Raw genomic sequence first — 20,363 nt, forward strand, 5'->3', positions numbered from 1 at the left:
AACCTTTCAAGTTCAAATATGCCTAAATAACAACCAAAAAAAAAAAAAAAATTATAACTTATTTTTATCAAAAGGGGGTAGCATTTTGTGATTGGTTTATAATAAAATGATTTTAATAGGGAATTTATGTGAAAAGTGATATATTTCTGCAATAACAACTTATTGCCTTAAAAAATATAAAGAATATTGTGAAAAACATTGTAATCCTAACAATGCTCAGCAAGCTCAGAGAGTAGGCTTTAAAGGGAACCGTGAGTCTGACTAATTTTTATTTTCCTTTCTCAGGTTGAGCACTGAACAGTTCATTTTGTTAACAATGAAGAGCCTATAGATTGAGCTGCTAATGTAGGTTGGAGCCAATGAATAGTTTTTAATCAGATTGAAGGATATAAACTGATTATGTAATAAATTTACTAGCCATTCACAAATCAACATTACAAATCGAAAGTTAGGAACTACAAAGATTTATTTGATAGTAGAAACAAAACCAAGCAAAACCAGCAGCATTAAGATGTTTTTAAGAATAGGATACAACAACATTATTCTTCTTTGATTGGAAATACAAATCAGAATAAGAAGACTGGGAATATTCTGCATATTCCACCCTTTTGTCTCTGTCCTGGTTCTTCACTGATCCTCTATTTTTGCCTCTTGTAGATTTTACCCAAGAATGATTTCAACACTGCTTGCACTGCTTTGCTTGGATGAGCTTCAATAGAGGTAACCAGCTTCTCATAGCTCTTGCTCTCATATTCCGCAAATACACCCTATGAATTGGAAATAGGGAAATATATATGATAATAATCCAATAGCCAAACAACATAAATTCACGAGAATAAGCCAACATATTATTTCAACTTATTGATGTGAAAAAAGCAAAGAAACGATTTATTTTTTTTCCTTTCAAGCTGATGTTAGAGGAAATTATAAAATTTCATATCCCAAAAGCATATCTTAATTGAAATACTCTTTTAAGTTAATGTACAAACCTGAAGATCAAGCTCCTTATAGAGGGCCTTTACTTTTGCAACATTTGCCAGGTCTGGTTTGCCATAATTCTCCTGAAAACATAGTGAATGAGCAATTACAATTTTGATGGGGGAAACAAGATAACATACAAAGGAAGATCCACTCTTACATGTAACGCTTTCTTTTGTTCCTCATTGCAAAGTTCCAGTGCTTTTACCACCAACCAAGAGCACTTAAAATCTTCAATGTCTGTTCCTATCTGATAGTACATAGGACTCGAGTAAAGACTTCCATATCTTAAAAAAAAAAACCCAGAGTTCATCTGTTTATAAATAAATCCATCAAGATGAATCTCACCTTGCCAATTGTTTCAGGATCACCAAAGCAATCCAAATAATCATCCTACAAAAGAAAAGAAAATGCAGACTATTGAAATTGACAAAAATAAAGGTCCATCTGAGCAAATAAAGCATTGCTACACACACACTTTGGTCTTCACAGTGATTGAATTAACACTGTTGTAAATCTAGATAAAAATAAAAATAAGTTATAACTCAAGTTTCCTTTCATCGGACAAGTATAAGATAATAAGAATGACATTATATCATTAAGCCAATATGGCTTTGGTTATGCATAACTAACCCAATTTAGAAGACATATATAACACTTCAAATGAAAAAATTATCATTGTTGAAAATCTATCAAATCATTTACACCTGTGCCTCTCCAAACTTGAAAGCTAAATCCAACAATTTATGTCTCAGACTCCCAGAAATATATGTGAGAACCATATTAGAATTTCTTTCCGCTTTATAAAAATTACCTGTACTTGAAAGTAAATCCCCATGTCCACGAGAATGTTCTTCACATCAATATGGTTGTCCAGTTGCTCACCCGACATAAGCAATGCACATGCAACCTGAGTGGATTGGCAGAGTTTTGGTCAACCAATATGACAATGTCTCAATGACAAAGATCAAATGAAGTCATTAAGATTAGATGTCATTGTACAGGGTTTGGAGGGGGGGAGATACAGATACACTCCAACAAAAAAAAAAATGGTCAACATTGTCTTGCTGACTTCTCAAATAATAAGTCTATACGTGCAGGAACAAGTAGCTAATATGTTACTTCCAACTTCAGAGACCAGTTTTTTGGGGCTAGGAGAGGGCAATCTCAAACCAGAAAGAAGAAAAAAAAATCACACAGATTCAAATTGATGTAATTCTCTCAAGAATACAGTACACTACAACAAAGAGGAGCACTAATTATCCAGGCAATGCATACTTTAATTGTGACGAGGATTTAAACTCACCGAAAGGTAAAATGAGTAATAGGCAGTTTTGTATTGAACAATGCGGCGGTGACTGCATAAAATTTCAACCAGTTTGCAAAAACATTAGATATAGAAAAGAAATCACAATTGTCATGAAAAAATAAGTATATAAATTTTACAGCTTAAATAATACTACAAGAGAATTTGGATTTAGAAAGAGACCCATACAGTCACATTGCAGAATGCATAAGCATCCAGAGATGAAGCTACACACTAGTTTTTCCAAAGACAAGGAAATGCAATTATGTATAAGTTGTCTAAAGCAAGATAGATGGATCACTCTCTGTGCTGACTAGAATCAAATTCCTAAACTGAATATGTTATTGTCATGCTAAATATGACAACTTTTCCCTGCAATTAGTGTATTATTTTCTTGTTCAAATCTAAACTAGTTTCTTGTCAAAATCTAAGCCAGGGTTCATAACTTATTCTCTTGCTGATGCAGAAATTTGCCTGCATCGTCTGGGTAGTCTAGAACTTGCATATGGGTTGGCTATTTATCTTATGCACAAAGGTCTAAATACAGTATTTCCTTAAAAAAGATCTGTCATAATCTTTTACTCACAGTGACAACGTGTATTTGGATAGATCTTTCTCTCCTTCAATTGTAGTAATCAAATCTATCATTTGTCCTGAAGCAGTCTGAAACTCCACCTATGTAAAGCACAAGATAAGGAAACTTTTAGCATATAACCTAAATGAGAACTAATTAAGCAAAAGCTATGCAAATCAACCACCTCGTTAAACAGATCAAGCAGATCTACATAGTATGGCTTATTCCTGAAGTGTTTCCTCAGGATCCTCGGGATATGATTTCTGAGTATAATCCCATCATTTGCTGCAATCAAACCAACCTAAAACATACATATTATCCCAGTTAAGTGATTCACCAGCAACGTTCACCTCAAAAAATAATTGAAGTTAATAGAACAAATTAATTATTGGCACAAACCTTAGGCAATCTGAACCAGCAAGGTTGACCGCGCCGTGTGTGAGAGTTATCCATGATGTCATCAAGAACAAGAAAATAGGCCTGAAGCTGCAATATTTTTATCACAAAACAGTAAGTATGTAATGTACATGCAAAACACTAAAATATGCAAAACAAATTTTAACTATGGAAAAAAAAATCTTTGAATAGGGGAGGCCTTCTATTGTCGTACCCATTCGATACACCAACCAAGAGAGCTAGCAAGAAAAATTTCCTCTTCAGTTAGTTCCTTTCCTTCTTTCAACAATTTGTAGCTGTCAATAACAGACAACCCCCGGTTCAACTTTCCTGCAAAATAAAGTATAACCAAAATCTATTTCAGCAAGGTATGTTTCTTTTAAAAGTTCTTCCTTATTTCACCCAAATTCATTTTCCTTGATGGCTTTAAATTCACAGCAGAAGCGTTGTTCAACATCTTAACAAAAATGCTTAATTCCTACCTCCAGGCACATTGTAGTCCAGCATCTGGAATAGAGAGAATAAACAAGACAGTGAGGAAACCAAATATAAGGTGCATAAATTTATGAATGACAATCACATGGACCCACATACACACACTTCAAGAGAAAGAGAAAGAGAGGGAGATTTTTACTATTAAGAGTATGAAGTATGAACTTAGTTCAAATTATTAACTAGAGGCACAAAAGGGAAATTTATGTTTAGGAACTAACAGAAAGTAATTAAAAACACAAAATTGCAATGGTTATTGAACCTGCAGAAGTTTTTAGGAGAGGATATTAGGATTTAGAAGTGATAAAGACAAAGGGGAAAGCCTTTCAAGTGCCGGAAACAAATCAAAAGGCATTTGCTAGAATACCATACTTCTAATTATTCAGTCTCCCTAGGAACATTTTGGTCTATATAATCTACAATCACTACCTTCCTAACATATTGTGTATGGATTTAATAAATAACAGTATGAGAAAAACCTTCCCTATCAATCAATGTTGGGAAACAAAACAAAACCCAGAATTTACCATTCCATTCATGGGCAAACCAGAATTAAACTAGCTCTTCCCTATAACCAAACCCATTTTGCAGTTTCCAGTGTAATTATGTTGGGTCAAATCTACAATTCTTAATTCTTAGTACATGAATATTACCATTTACCATCTCAATGTTTTCCAAGACTCTTTTAACAATATCAGTTAACCCGAATCTCTCGTACTAGTCATTCAAAACACAGTCATTCTCATTGTTTGATTTGTTGAGGTTTCCTATTTTCAAGCAAAAAAATGTGGATAACATGTAAGGAATGGCATCCGAACTTACAGCTTCCCATAAAGTAATCAAATTATTCAAAAAATAATCAACCCCATGACAAAAGTAGAAACTCTATCAAATATGAAAGAGCAAAAAGAAGAGCTTGAATGATGAGAAAACAAATGAGAAGCAATATAGGAATATGAGATGGAAAGGAAACGAACCCGCTCGACCCATTGACGAGAATCATCTGTCCACTCAAAAGCAGGGTCTTCAAGGAGCTCTGATTTCAGAACCGAGTATACCTTCAGAAATGTTGACTTCAGATCCGCCATTGACACCCCCACAAAGAGCTTGCACAGAGAGAGAGAGAGAGAGAGTCAAAGAAATAGAAAGACAGAGAAAGGCAGGTATTATGGCGCACTTCTTGTTTCGGAGTGAGCTATGTGACTTATAGATCGAACTCAGCTTATTATTTATAGAATGGACTGCATTTTCTATAAATTGCACAACTATGCCATTACTTATTACTCCTATTTGGGAATATCCATATTCTGTAGGGACCCATATTCTAACTTTTGAGTTTATACTTTATAATAAAGTATATTTTTCAAATTTTTTTTTTGCTCATTTAGACCCAAAAAAGAGATGAGGGAATGTGTTGGATTGGCTCCACTTTTATATGTGTCACCTTTTTATTGATTTATAATTTATTTACCAACCCAAAGATTCAACACATTCTTATGTTATAGGGGCATAAAAATGTGTTGAGTGGATGCCCATTTAGTGAGCTTGTGTCTTTTAAGCAACAAGTAGAAAAGTTGATAAAGTGAGTAGATTCCTTGTGAGCTGTATTTGTGATTTTGTTCCTTATAAGCTTATGATGCAGCATGTGTTTGTGATTTAATATATAAATTAAATAAATCTTCCTTATGTGAATTATCAAAAAAGAAAAAGAAAAAAGAAAAAAGACTTCCCTATGTTGGCTAATAGATGCTTTATATAGTGGATATAATTATAAAATCTTTTCCTTTATTCTTTTTTTATAGGTGAAGGAATCTGAGCTTGTAACGTTTACTTTATACACTTCTGAACAATTATAAGTTAATGCTAAACATAGATGTATATAATAGGTTAGTTAATTTTTTTAATAGAGGGTTAGATTATCAAAGCATAGTATAGTAATTTGAAAATTTTGAAAATTTGAAATTTTATAACTTTGAAAAATAACGTATTTATATTCTTTAAATTCATAAAAATCATTAACTCACTAAAGTCATCATATTTCCATCTACTCGACCAATCCCTCAACGTTAATTAGATCAATTGGTCATGTCTATTCACCTTAATCTCTATAACATTTGAATGTGTTTTGCCTTAACTTCTATATGGTTGTATATGCTTGGATCAATTGGTCATGTCTACTTGAATTTGTTACTCTCTTTTTTTCTTTTTTTGACAAGGTTCAATATGTATTTTGTTATAGATGAACTAAACATTGCAAAATGTGGACACATTTCTCAAATCAAGATACAATGGAACATTCCTATCCAAAAATAAAAAGATACAATGGAACACATGTCTATATTTGAACATGTCTTTGTATGAGAACTCGACACAAGCAAGATCCTTTTTAATATGTTTACTCCATTCTAGGATTCATTAAATGGCTAAAGAAGCAACAACATTAAAATTAGCATTAATACAGATTGCAATTGCACAATCAAGTTTTTTATTTTTATTTTGTTATCTTACATATTTCACATGTTTGTCTTTTATTCTTGCAACCCCACAACTACCAATAATAACTAATAGCAAGTATTTTTCTAAGTTTTTACCAAAAGAATAGGGCCCAGTTAAAGGATGATGAATCATTTTAATAAAGTTTTTATACCACTTTTATAATAAAATAATATATAAAAAGCTGTTAAAAAATTAGTTACCTTTTTATTTTTCCATAAAAAGTTTTTAACAATATTTCATAAACCAATGATCTTAGGGAATTTGTTAATGGGATATTTTAGAAGTTTGATACCACACTTTATGAAAAATATAAAAAATTGTTAACAAAATTAGTTACCTTTTTTTTCCTATAAAAAGTTTCTAGGAAATATTTTTAGAAACTTTTTAGAAAAATAGTTCTTTATCAGTGAGCTTAAGCACCATCATTAGCAAATAATAGGATTTTTTAGTGGCTGTTTTTTTTTTTTTGGGAGATATTTTATTAGTGGTTTGTAAGTGTAAGAAACAAACAAACAAAAACAAAAGGAAGCAAGACAAGGGAAAGCATCTGCCCTTCAAAAAAATGCATCTATAAAAGTAGTTTACAAATGAGGGCCATATCGTAGTTTATAAAAAAATGGAGGTCATAAAAGTTATAAATCCAAAGGATATCTCCGAAGTCGTTGGCAATTGTAGTTGAGGTAATTGTACAGTACTTTAAAGAAACTGATTGTCAACATAGGACTGGTGACACGTGGTTTTACTTAATTGCGTATTGTTGGAGTATAGAGATTCTCGTATTTGATAGGTCCTTTGTCTTTTATCTTCTTGGCACAAAGATCCACCAAACTAGTCTGTTTCATACACAGCCCACGTTATTTTAATGCATAGAATATAAACCCAAGTTGTTGAACTCGTTCCTCCAAAAAAAAAAAAAAAAAGTTGTTGAACTCGTGTGGAACAAAAAATCGTGCATTCACAATTTCACACCAACTAAAAGTCCAATCCTAGCTAGCTCCTCTGTTTTTTGATCAAGTACGAGTTAAAGCATCCAATGGTTGAGATTGGCCTAAAACTCTGATAGATCTCTGCAATAGTATAGGACTGTTAGAATAGGAGTAGCTAACAACATCTTATTATCTATTAATGCAGCCATCAATCTTGAACTGGACCCATTATTAAAAAACTGCACGAGACAAGTTACTCTATTTTCAAAGCTCAATTTTGCGGACTTTCATAATGGTGTCATTTTTCTTTGTTTTTCTATTTGGTCAATCAAATTCCCTGGTCATACAACAAGATATAAAAAAATGGGTGGTCGGTAAGGAATATTTTTTTTTTTTCAACTTTGGGCTGAGGGATAGTGAAGTTAGGGGGGTTGACACTTGGGACTTTGAGATTGTATTTTGCTGCTGAACTGAAGAATGTAAAGGTCAATTTGATCATTCTAAGGGAATATGTGGGAGTTTTGAATGCTGCACTTTGAAGAGGGTGGAGGCTTTAATGAGAATTTTTTGGATCTTACACCATCACTGATTATGTATTCATAGTTGACATAAACAAGGACCTTTTATAGGAGCAAAGGACTACAGGAGTCGGTTTTACATTAGGAATTAATACTGCAGTAAAAAAGTGAATACATTCAAAGGGATAGGCAGTTGGGCTGTGGTGGTGTGAGGATGCTTATCATGTTGGTATTACTTCTTGTTAAGGAAATAACACAGTGGGAGACCTCAATTGAGTAGTTGATATACTAATATATAAGATAACCACTCAACCTAAAAGATTAAGTTAACGAGTTTGGTTTTACTAAAAAAAAAATTCAATGAGTTTGGTCCAAATATGTTTATTAACAATCATTATTGACATTATTATTTAATGTGAGACTTTTTGAACAAGTGTATACACAACAATTTATGTGTCGTAGTTAATATAATATATAAGATCACCACTCAAAAAAAAAATTTTTTTTGAGAGTTTTTCAATCTATGGCATTTGCTTCTGATGATATTTCTTTATTATTAGACCAAGACATCAATAAGTTTTTGGTGTAGGTAAGAATTGAACCACAAATCTCTTATTCAACCATTAGAAACTTTATCAGTTGAACTAACTAAGACCCACAGATCACCACTCAACCTAAAAGATTAAGTTTGGTCCAAATATGTTATATTAACCATCACTATTGATATTATTATTTAATATGAGACTTCTTGAACACGTGTATACACAACAATTAATGTGTCATAGTCTATATATATATATATATATATATATATTAATAGACAAAACTTAGAGAAGATTCAATTAGAATTTGAAATTAGAATCCAATTTTGCGTCATGTGTCTAAATTTATGTGAAGACCACACCATAATTATCCACTTAAGTTTGTGCCATGCGTCCACTTTAGTTTTTTAATCTTTGTGTCAAGTGAGTTAATGAATGCAAAATACTAAGAATCTAATATTAATGAACTATAAAATTTTTAAAAAAAAAAAAAACCAATCACATATACTCAATAAAAATTACCACACAACAAAGATCACTAGACATTCTATCTTATTAAAAATATTCTTTTAAAAATAATTTGAATAATTATTTATATTTTTATAATAAAAATTATGTTTAATGTTAAATGCATCCATGCGTTTGCATGAGTTACATGCTAGTTGATATAATATATAAGATCACCACTTAACTTGAAAGATTAAGTTTGGTCCAAATATGTTATATTAACCATTACTATTGACAGTATTATTTAATGTGAGACTTCTTAAACACGTGTATAAACAACAATTAATGTGTTGTTCTTGTACAAGGTACTACATCATGGCAAAGGTATGCGTTATAAAAAAATAGAGTTATAATAAATAATCTTCTTGTATTATTTTTATTATTGTTTGATTGTTACAGGCTTATAACTCAATTGACATATTTTAGTATTATTATTGCCTTTTCCAATGGAGAAGTTCAATTAATATTTTTTTTTATCGCTAAATAAAAGGCTTGGATTTGAATTCCGCCCTTTAAAAAACAATTAGTATGATGGTTTGAAAGTAAAAGGCAATAATAATGGCACCTCATAATAATCGTCAAGAGACTTGTAACTCAATTGGCATCTCATAGTATTTTTAAATAAGAAATTTAGGGTTCTACCAATGTATATAAAAAAGGACAAAATTTGGTTACAAACTTGGTTATAGTTAATGGTTATAATTCCTACTAAAAAAATTAACATGACTATATATTTTGAAAATCTAACTATTAGATTGCATATTTTTTATATTCTTAACACTCATATCAAATTTCGTATCAATTAGATGTTATTTACTATTTGATTCATAAAATTATTTTTTATGCATAATTTTAAATTACAAAAACTTGAAATTCAAATATTTGATTGATGATATAGTTATTGATATTTGGTTTTTTGAAAAATTTTCAAGTATAGAGGATATAGAAAGAAAATTCAATTCAATGGTAAATTTGTCAAAATCTACATCTAATAAAAAAGGACAATTGTAGCCATTAACTATAACAAAGTTTGTCGTATAAAAAAAAAGACCCAAAAAAAATCTAAAATCTGAAGTTTCTTTCGTTTATTTTTTGGGAGGGGGTAAAATCTGAAGCTTCATTCGATTTAATAGCCCAATAGTATCTACTGTTATTCTAAAGTTTCTGTTATATTTATGGTCTGGACCGAGTGAACGCTTTGGGCTGTTGAAAGGCAGTAGATAGGTCTAAGCTTTTATAGAGCATTCATTTGAACCACAACCAAGGCCCACATAACAAAAAGGAATAAAAACATTTACTAATATCTCAGAATCACTAGCAAATATTCAAAGAGAAAAACACAAAGATTTTGCCTTGTCCCCACCCATCAACTATTTAGGGTGGGGAGGGATAGATCGATGTGAAATTGCCAATCCTAGATTGACACATTATCTCTAAGGACCTTTAACTCATCCTGCTATAGTCGATCCTCTTAACTTCACCCTTGTTGGCATTTCTCTTCACTAGTCGCTAGCCTCTTTTCTTGACCACTACAATATTTGGTGGAGATTGGCTAATCACCCAAATTGGCATATATGGTTGAGTAAAAAATCACACAATTCCAGAAAATCCAACCAAACTAATTCAACCTAAAAGATCGTTGTCGATTTTGACTACTCTCGGGTCAAATTTCAATTATATTATGGGTTTAAGTAAGGGGAAATTATTGTGTACTTCTAGAGTACCATTAATGCGTACTCTCTCCTCTCACATAAATGGTGGGTTCCACTAATTAAATTCATGGTGGGACCCACTATTCATGTGAGATGGAGGAATACGCATTTATAATGCTCCGGAAGTACCTAATAATTTTCCGTAAGGGGAAATTACTTAAGTAAGGAACACTTGAACTCAAATCGACAGAGTATTTATTAATTTATATGGTTGTTTTCCGCACCATGATTCATTGCATGGATTGCATTATTTGCCACATGGAAACATTGTCATCAAACAGATAACTCTATGCCTTTCACTATCTCAGTCTCAGTCCTAGCCTTTGCCTTAGCCCCTCCCAGCTTCACTCTTTTCACTCGATTGCCATATGTGTCCTTGACATCAATGACATAAATTCATTTTTAGTATTGATGAAGAGAAAAATCACCCTAGTCTAAAAGAAGAGAAACTCAGCTTCGTCCATCAAGCTAGCATCGTTCATGCGATGAACGACTACAACATACATTAAATGAGTTCCCCATGAATGACATGAGTAACAGTTAACACGCTAGACAAGAAAAAGCATAACCGACGGACCAACAGGTAGAAGACCATTGAAGTTTATTATGCCTTCGCATTCATTACTGATGAATTATTAAGATTGTCTACCTCTCGACGGAAGAATTAAACGTTATTCAATACAAGGCGTAACGTACTAACATCAATGAAGAACGAAGCCATAAAAGACATTCAATGCTTAAGATAACGTATGGGCACCAACGGACGAATAGTTGTTGGCGGACAATAAAAGCTAGTCATTAATACCAATGGCTCCATATCTCATGAATGCAGATTTTCATTCAGACAATGAAGACAAGGGCTATAAAAACCCACACAAACCAAAGGCAAAGGTACACACAATTCTCGTCCCAAAAACTATTATCAAGTTGAATTCTTTAGCAATATACTTCAATTGAATCCCACTCTAACTTAATCATCGGAGGGTGTTTGACAAACGCCACACTAGTGTATCCATATTTCTCTATTTCATATCTCATTGTAGGTTTGTCTCTAGATGAATCCAGCGCCTTCGTCCATCTGTATTGACAAGGAGAGAAGTGCAGCATCGAAAGCTATAAAGCCAGAGAAGAACAACACTAACAGGTTCGTCTCTAGACGAAGCCAACACCTTCGTCCATCCGTATCGACGAGGAGTACATATTGATGATTTTTCGCATCATTAAGTATTATTTTAAATTGGACTACTTCTATTTTGAACAGTTTTACTAGTGTTTTTTTTTTTTTTTTTTGCTGATAATTTAAGGATTTGTTTCTTGTTGTATAATTTCTTCCTCTTTGGTTAAAGTTGCACAATAATTTGGTGATACTTTTATCTCTTTACCAAATTTAAGGATTTTTAATCTTTAAAATATTGAATTATCAAATTTTTTTTTTGATTTTTTTTTCCTTCATATTTTTCATTTGAGGAAGAGTTAGGCATTTTTTCTCATTGTTAGATAACAACAGTGAGCAACTCTCTTTTTATGTACACCCTTGAGTTATTATTATTGTTAAGTTTGCATTTGTATGAATAATCACAAACTATGTTTTCAATTTTAGGTTATTTATGACCAATTTTTTTTGGTTGGGGGGGGGGGATTCTCTTTTCGCAGTTACCTAAAATAAACTATTTAAATAGGCTTTTATTTTCATTAAAGGCCCAACTTGTCTACCTAAAAGTGGTTTTCTAGCAATCACACCTGACTTTATTATTACTAGTAGATGATATTTTCACCTACCTAGTTTAGATCAAGTGTTAGTTTTTATGAGACTTGACCTAACTTGACCCAATTTAACTTGTGATCAGTCATATCAATAGAATTGTAGGAGTTTTGAATGGCAAGGAAGTTGATTTACATCTGATGGAGTCAATTCTTCCTTTTCCACCTAACATGATTGGATCGAATGGCGGGTTGACTCTTAAGAAGTTATGTTTTAGTGTTGGCTTAATTCAGTGACAAAAGTTTGTTTGTAATGCATTTAATGTTGATGTATAGTTTCCTGGGTTTTCATGCATTATGGGCTTGAGCCTCTCCTTGAAGATTTAAAGCAACATCAGCCAGTGATCTTGTGACCTTAAGGTGACTTGCTCACGACCTATCTTGCCTGCGAGATCCACGTGGCAGTTATTTTGGATGAGAGTGCAGACGTGCACCTCGTGACCAACTCGCGACCTTAAAGGGCGACCAGGTCACGAGCTGCACGATCTCTGTACTTTGCTATGTACTTGTCCATTGCACATCTTCTAGCACACACACACACACAATTGTGAGGTGTGGCAAGGGACTTCAAATAAAGGTTGAAAAAACCCTACAAATGCAAGAAGTGTGAAGATTATTGAAGCCAAGCCTTTGTATGAAAAGAGAGAGCTTTTCCTTGAGGAAAACCAAGTTCCCATCTTTCTTTTCCATCTCTTTCAATGTATTAATTGAGATTCTATAAACACCTTCCTCATCCACAAACACAGACCTTGTGAGTGACATTGGAAACGTGAGAAGCAATATCCATATCCAAATCCAAATCCTTTGGTGGCTTTTTGTTGGCAGCTTAACAGTGGTGACTGACAGTTTTTAGACCTCTTAAACAATTGATTAAACCTAGGTAATTAGCCAAGTTGTTACTTAGTCCAATTAAACAAGTCTAGGTTATCACAATAATAAAGATCAAATCATGCAAAGCAGCGGAAAATAAATAACACACGATATAATCACCTAGGAAACCAAACCGGTAAAAACCTGGGGAGGATTTGACCTAGCTATCCTCAAGGTAAACTTGAATCCACTATCAGAAAGAATCAAAGTTCATACAAAAGGACTTACAAGCACCCCTGCTCGACTTCCTAATGCTACCAACCAGTAGAACTTACTGACACGACCATGTGCAAGCTCTGAATCCACGGACTCCTTCTTTCTTTGGATTCCCACCAGCTACAAGCACCCCCGCTTGTGTATTCTTTAAGTTTTAATGACAGCAACTGTTTTGATCATCAAGGTGTAGAGAATATCTTCTCCTTGAAAACCCTAAGTTTGTGTAAAGGAAAGCTCCTCTAGATCTCACAAGAGATTTACACAAACCGCAATATGAGCAACACTAAAACGTGGCTAGGGTTTGCCTTTTATACTTAGGACAAATAAGAAACCCTAAAAACGTTTTAAAACAACTAGGGCTGAGTTGGAAAATTCTGCAGAAAAGCAATCTGCCCGACGTTTGATCGGTCGAGCCTAAGTTTCGATCGATTGAGCCAGGCCGAAAGCCACACTGCTTTCTGCTTTACACTCGATTCCAACTTTACATTGACATACAACTTTGAGCCAGCTTTAAACACTTCTAAACACATTGTTTTAATCATGGTTTGCCAACAATACAAATTAGAGTTCTAAATACATAAAGTCCTAAACTTTAGAACCTAACAGTGACTTCGAGAAGTTAGGTGAAGAAATGACTTATGAAGTTGGTTGCTAGCTGGAGCTTGGAGGATTCAAGTACATATGGAGAAATAGGCTGGGGCGGGGGGGGGGGGGGGGGCGGTGTTTATAGTCATTTATATACTGCAACTATTCATTCTAGTGGAGTTTTCCGATGGGTGGTTGGAGGAGAGGTTTTTACGTTAAGGACTTAAGTTTTCCTTTTTCATAACACTTTGTGATGTCATGTGTGGTTTGCTTTCTTGTTCTTTATTTCCTTTATCTTTCTGTATTGCCATATTTGTGTAGTGTAGTTAGTGGTATGGAAATTTGCTAAGTAACTTACACTTGGACTATATTGTTTTATTTAGTGGTAAAATCAACTTAGTCATAAAACTTTGTGTTAAGGGTTCTAAATATTGTGCTAGAGTGTATTTAGCATATTTCAACCCTTTTGAGCCATGGATCATAATTACCAATAAAAATAGTAATAAATAAACAAATTTATAAACTCACATGACACATGACACATGTGAAATGACTAAAAGTTGTAATCCTTTATGGTTTAATAAAAGAGAAATGATATGTCCACAACATTTTTATAACAAATCATAAGTGACAGGTTGTTACTGATTGTTATTCTTGGGGCAAAAAAGTAATCTTAGTGTTAAGTTTAAATTTGAACCAATAATAACTAACCACCTATAATTTGTTGTGAAAATATTATAAAAATGTTGTGGATGTAGCACATCTCTTAACAAAATGACTAATCGACAAAGAATAATGCCAGAGATACAAATTTTTTTACAAAAGTTTTACAAACTGTTGATATGATGAGTGATTATTAGTAAATGAAAAAGTGATATTAATGGTGAGTTTAAGTGAAAACCAATAAAAAGTTGACTATATCAACATTTTTGTAAAAATATTATAAAATAGTTTGTGTGAGAATGAGAATCTATACATACACGGAGAATAGTGAAGTGTTGGAAAAACATTGGATTAATCCAAAAAAAAAAAAAAAAGAGAAAAAAAAGAAAAAGAAAAATACCTACCGGTAGTCTGACCCAACAAACATTTTAAGTTTCTTTTTAAGGGTTATGAAAATGAGTATCTTTAAAAAAAAATTTCTATGAGAAAAGAAAAAAGAAAAAATAATGTTTTGATAATTTTTATTTTTTATTTTTTATAAAAATAATATCAAAATTTTTAAAAATGAATGGTTAAAGTTACTTCTTAGCATTTCCGTTCCTTTAAAAGTGCTGTTGGCATATTCTTATTCCGAAGTAGCAAAATCCAAGCGTGCAGCTTTCTCTTTCGGTTCCAACTCTTCCCCATACGTATGTATTTTTTCCACTGCTGTGCCGTGCTACTGCTTACATTTCACGCTCCCTCAACCAATGAACATGAACGTTGCAGAGAGACAAAGAGACTGTCATTCCCAGCTTCTCTCCTCTCACAACGCCCGAGATCTTCTCAACTCTGTCGATGCTTTTCTCTTCGACTGTGACGGTCGCATTCCTCTCACTTTTAACTTTAACTTCCATTCTTCCTCTTTATACACACATATATTTATTTCTGGATTTCGATCTCAATCTTTGTTATGTGTATTAAATTTACAAAAAATACAACTGGGTTTTGCTTTTATAGGTGTGATATGGAAGGGTGATACGCTCATCGATGGAGTCTCACAGACATTAGATATGCTTCGCTCCAAGGCACACACACTCACTCTTTCTCTTTCTCCAATTTTTTTTTTTTTTTTAATCCCAAAATTTTGAATTTCTTAATGGGTTTTATTTTTATTTTTATATTTTTTTCAGGGCAAGAAGTTGGTGTTTGTCACCAATAACTCCACAAAATCAAGGAGACAGTATGCTAAAAAATTCCAATCCTTGGGAATTTCTGTCTCTGAGGTTTGTTTCATTTCAAATACATTTTTTTTCCCAAAATGTACTGATTTTGTTATAGATTTGAAATTGTTTTTTTCTTATTACGATATTTGTGATCTATATGCTAATGCTTTTGAATGCTGATTACAACCATTTTTTTTTCTTGTGGGTTTTTGTAGGATGAGATATTTTGCTCATCTTTTGCAGCTGCTATGTTCTTGAAGGTCAATAATTTTCCTAGAGAAAAAAAGGTTCAAGCTTTTTCTATTTACATTGTTTTAATTTACCTATCCACTCAAAATGAAAATAGTAATTGCTCCTAGAAAGTACTACATGATTTGTTTCATTGCCCGTAGAATTAGAGGCTACTAATGCTAGTTAATTGGTTGGGATGAAATACTTGATACCCAATGAGAGTATTCTATTATCAATATCCTGTTGTTGGATGGTTTGTCTATGAATTGCAATCTGGGTTATTGTTTAAAGTTGCATTTGGTGGTCTGAAAACTAATTTTTGTCTAGTGTATTGCTGGTAAATTTCACTTGTTCTTCTCAATGTTAGTTCGTAATTGTTGCAACAATTTTGTTCCTTTTGCAGGTTTATGTGATTGGTGAGGAAGGTATATTAGAAGAGCTGCAGCTTGCTGGATTTACAGGTCTTGGTGGTCCGGTAATTTATTTATTTTCAAAATAAAGTTTATGAGCTTATGTATTATGCTTCATGAATGATTGCCCAATGGTTCTGATTTTGAGGTCAAACTAAGGCTGGTCAATAGTTTTGGCACGCCATCTGGCCGGTCCATTTTAGTTTTTATAACATTGGATTCTAACTATTGCCACTAAGAGTGGAAAACCTTGCCTTAAGCTTTTGCCATTGGTATGCTAATGAGAGAAAGTTATTGCAGGAAGATGGCAAAAAGACAGTACAGCTGAAACCGAATTGCCTCTTTGAACATGATAAGACTGTAATGTGACACATGGCCCATAAGTTCTACTAGAATTTTACTTGTGCTGTTTGCCTGCTATTAAAATGATGCAAAACTCCTAATCCCAGGTTGGAGCTGTTGTAGTTGGACTAGACCAGTACATAAACTATTACAAGCTTCAGTAAGAATGTCTAAATTCCTTGTTCCTTTCTCCTCAATGTTATGTCTGCTTTCTGTTGACTTTTTCAGTATTGATCATGTGTCTTAGGAAACCCTTGAATACAAACCGCTTAAACATGTGATAGGCTGCGAATGTACTAGACCTCTATAAAACTGTGTTGATTCCTTGAAAGAAGTTATGGATACATTCTAAAGAAAATGTAACATGTTTCAGAAAAAGATTTACACTTTTTTTTTTCTTTACTTTGGCTTCTTTTCATTTGTTGTTGTTATCATATGCTCATGTAAGTCATCCTTCCACAGCCAGAGAACCAGGGCTTTTCAATAGTTGGATTAACTCAAAACCAAAAGTAGTTTTTTTTTTTTTTTTTTTTTTGACCTTTGCAAAGGTCACAATCAACACTACATTCAAAATCTCTGATGTTCAATGGAATTTAGGAAGGAACTTCTTTCTAAATGCATAATTGAATGATCTAATGGTCATTATTTCTGCAACAAATGTTTTAAACTCTTGACTTTTGAAATGCTTTTGCTAATTGCTGTGTATATATTTAAGATTTCATGTTAATAGTTTTTTGATTTGTTTAAGACATTTAAGCTCTCAACTGACAGATATGGAACCCTTTGCATTCGTGAGAATCCGGGATGCCTATTCATTGCTACTAACCAGGACGCAGTTGGACACATGACTGATTTGCAAGAGTGGCCAGGTTTCTTTCACTTTCAACCTTATAGAAACTTGGCTTAGTATGAGACTTGACAGTTATTCTCATAATATTTCAATTTTGGATTTCAGGTGCAGGGTGTATGGTGGCTGCCATATGTGGTTCAACCCAGAAGGAGCCTGTTGTAGTTGGGAAACCATCAACCTTTTTAATGGACTTCTTACAACAAAAGTAAGCTATTTAATTGGAACCATTTTATATAATTTCATTCATGTGAATTCCAGCATGTAATCTAACTTTAAATCTTACCTTTTTACCGAAGTCTGATGCTTTAATCTGAAATGTATAAATATGAACCAAAAATAAAAAAGATTTGACATGTCTTATTAATTGGGCACCGTGTAGTTTGAAAACCAATCTGAAATTGAAGCAGATAAACTGACAAAGTGGCAGCACACATGTAGAGGAGTGATCATGCTTCTGTTGTTGGAGTTTGTATGAAATGTAATTAGGGAAATTTAACTTGTATTTTGTTTTGTAGATTTCAAATCAGTTGCCCCAAAATGTGTATGGTGGGTGATAGATTAGACACTGATATCTTATTTGGAAAGAATGCTGGTTGCAAAACTCTTCTTGTGTTTTCAGGTAAATGGTTCTCTTCTTAGTATGATGAGTAGTTGTAACAATGAAGGTTTATAAATCATCTGTGATTTTGCTGATGCTTATGAAACTGCTGTGATTTGCAGGCGTAACTAGTCAATCTACTCTTCATGACCCTTCAAATAGTATTGAACCAGATTACTATACAAACAAACTTTCGGACATCTTGGAACTGCTGGGACCGTGAACCAACCATTGCACACACCAACATTCTCTTGGCCCATTTATATATGCTGGTCGCCTATCTTGTGGCAATCATTGTCATGATGCTTAGTACCATTTTCTTGTACTAGGTGGGTACCCTATTGGTAAAATGGTTCTCAATCCACACCACATTTATTTATGTGATGTTTTTCAGTGGAATGGAGTGCTGAAATGGTTGGAGACCACAATAATAGCTATGAACTCTTGATTCATTATACCAATAAATTTTCATTTTTAGTTAGATTTGCTCCCGAAACAAAAAAAGAAAAAGAAAAAAGAAAAAATAGTTTTTTTGGTAAAAGGGATAACAAGAAGAAGCTAAAGAACAGGAACGCGTCACCGCCCAAAGCCTCAGCTGGGGGAGAAGGAAAGACCACAAAATCTGATGACAGAGCATGTCCAAGTCTAGCAAGAGCATCAACACTCTTATTAGCTTCTCTATATGCATGCTGGACAAGGGAATTAGGGATCCTCTGCAACAGCAACCTTCAATCATCCACCAAAGGTCACAAAACAGGGTGAACATCAACAAAGCTATCTAGAAAGGAGACCACTACCAGCGCATCTAATTCAACAACAAGATGGGTTAGGCCAAGAGATAGAGCCAAAGCAAAACCATCCCTAAGAGCCCAAAGCTCAACCAGAACACTAGAAGCACTCCCAATGTTACGAGCATAACCACTTATCCAGATCCCATCTGAATTCCTAATCAGACCACCGCCCCCCACTTTCCCTGGGTTCCCCTCAGAAGAGCCATTAGAATTTAGCTTAAACCATCCAAGCGGCGGGGGAGTCCACTTGATTTGGATATGCTCAAGATTTCTGTCAGGTTTAAGGCAATCAGCTAAAGCATAAAATTCAATCGCTTTACTAGTGCAGTACCTGATCTTAATATCGAAAGAGCCAAAATAGACTAAATGGCAAAAGGAAATAAAAACTTCCGTGGAATATGGAAGCGAGAAGAAGCCTTAGAATTGTAGTTCACACTTAAACCATTATGCTAAGGGAAGCCCAGAGGACGACATGGATGCATCGGGAATGCCAAAAAAGAAGAAGAAGAAAGTTTTTCGATCCCTTTTGCTTGCCAAAAAAGATATCTCTTTAACAAAAGTTGTAGCACAAGAGTTCATGCGATGTTATCAAGTTCATGTCATGTATGTCTATAGCACTGCGTGGTATCTGAATATTGCAACAAAGAGTACGGGAATGGCAGAGTCCCTTTGACCCAACCTTTGATCCTTATGGTCACGATTTTCAGATTTAGACAAATTGAGTGGTTAAACTAAGTTTAAAATTTGGCTCAATTCTACACAGTAAACTAAAGTTGTAGACATTGAACTATCCCAACTTCCGAATAGGTTGGACTACATTTGTACTGATAATATTCACTCCCAATCCCCGGGTGAAAAAATATGAAAGAGAACACATTTGGAAGAAACAACACTGATGAGAAAAATAAAATTTATTGTCCCAGAGAGAGAGAGAGAGAGAGAGAGAGAGAGAGTAAAAAAGGGCATCACTCTTGAGTGGAGACAAGACTGAAAAATTAAGCCCAAGAGTGGGAATATAAAATATAATTATTTTATAAGAAAATATAATATAAAATTGGTAGATTAAATAGTTTGTGTTATTTAAAAGTATTTTCTATTTTTATAAGTTTTTGGTAATGGAACATATAATGCATTTTGCATTAAAAAACAATACATAATGATATATATATATATATATATATATATGAAAAAAGGTAATTTAATAAAAAGATTTAAATCATATAATTATAATATTTTTTTATATAAATGGAGTAGATGTTATAAAAATAACTTAAAAAAAAAAAAAATACTATAACAGGTTTACTAGTTTGAATATATCTAAGAATACTGAAAAAAAAAAAATTGCACACTTTGTGGGCGCAAGCGCCTGCGACAATTCAGGCATTGTCGTGGTA

The 20,363-nt window shown here is 33.4% G+C and overlaps 2 protein-coding genes across 2 annotated transcripts; one reads left to right on the top strand and one right to left on the bottom strand.

Annotated features, from left to right (window-relative positions):
- Window positions 1-394: 394 nt before the first annotated feature.
- On the bottom strand, window positions 395-4,952 carry LOC126726854 (farnesyl pyrophosphate synthase 1). Its single transcript, XM_050432258.1, has 12 exons — window positions 4,724-4,952; window positions 3,737-3,761; window positions 3,469-3,584; window positions 3,258-3,344; window positions 3,043-3,159; window positions 2,871-2,959; window positions 2,285-2,336; window positions 1,793-1,888; window positions 1,327-1,371; window positions 1,139-1,228; window positions 990-1,061; window positions 395-767 (listed from the first exon to the last, which is right to left on the bottom strand). The coding sequence occupies exons 1-12, from the start codon at window positions 4,832-4,834 to the stop codon at window positions 639-641; spliced, it is 1,029 nt and encodes a 342-aa protein (XP_050288215.1). The 5' UTR covers window positions 4,835-4,952; the 3' UTR covers window positions 395-638.
- Window positions 4,953-15,167: 10,215 nt separating this feature from the next.
- LOC126726855 (phosphoglycolate phosphatase 2) lies at window positions 15,168-18,659 on the top strand. Its single transcript, XM_050432259.1, has 11 exons — window positions 15,168-15,403; window positions 15,542-15,609; window positions 15,715-15,807; window positions 15,963-16,034; window positions 16,382-16,453; window positions 16,689-16,748; window positions 16,838-16,890; window positions 17,502-17,599; window positions 17,686-17,785; window positions 18,096-18,199; window positions 18,301-18,659. Exons 1-11 carry the CDS (start codon window positions 15,292-15,294, stop codon window positions 18,399-18,401), a joined length of 933 nt encoding a protein of 310 aa, XP_050288216.1. The 5' UTR covers window positions 15,168-15,291; the 3' UTR covers window positions 18,402-18,659.
- Window positions 18,660-20,363: the final 1,704 nt, after the last annotated feature.

The sequence above is a fragment of the Quercus robur genome, chromosome 5, assembly GCF_932294415.1.
Source record: "Quercus robur chromosome 5, dhQueRobu3.1, whole genome shotgun sequence".
NCBI classification, from domain to species: domain Eukaryota; kingdom Viridiplantae; phylum Streptophyta; class Magnoliopsida; order Fagales; family Fagaceae; genus Quercus; species Quercus robur.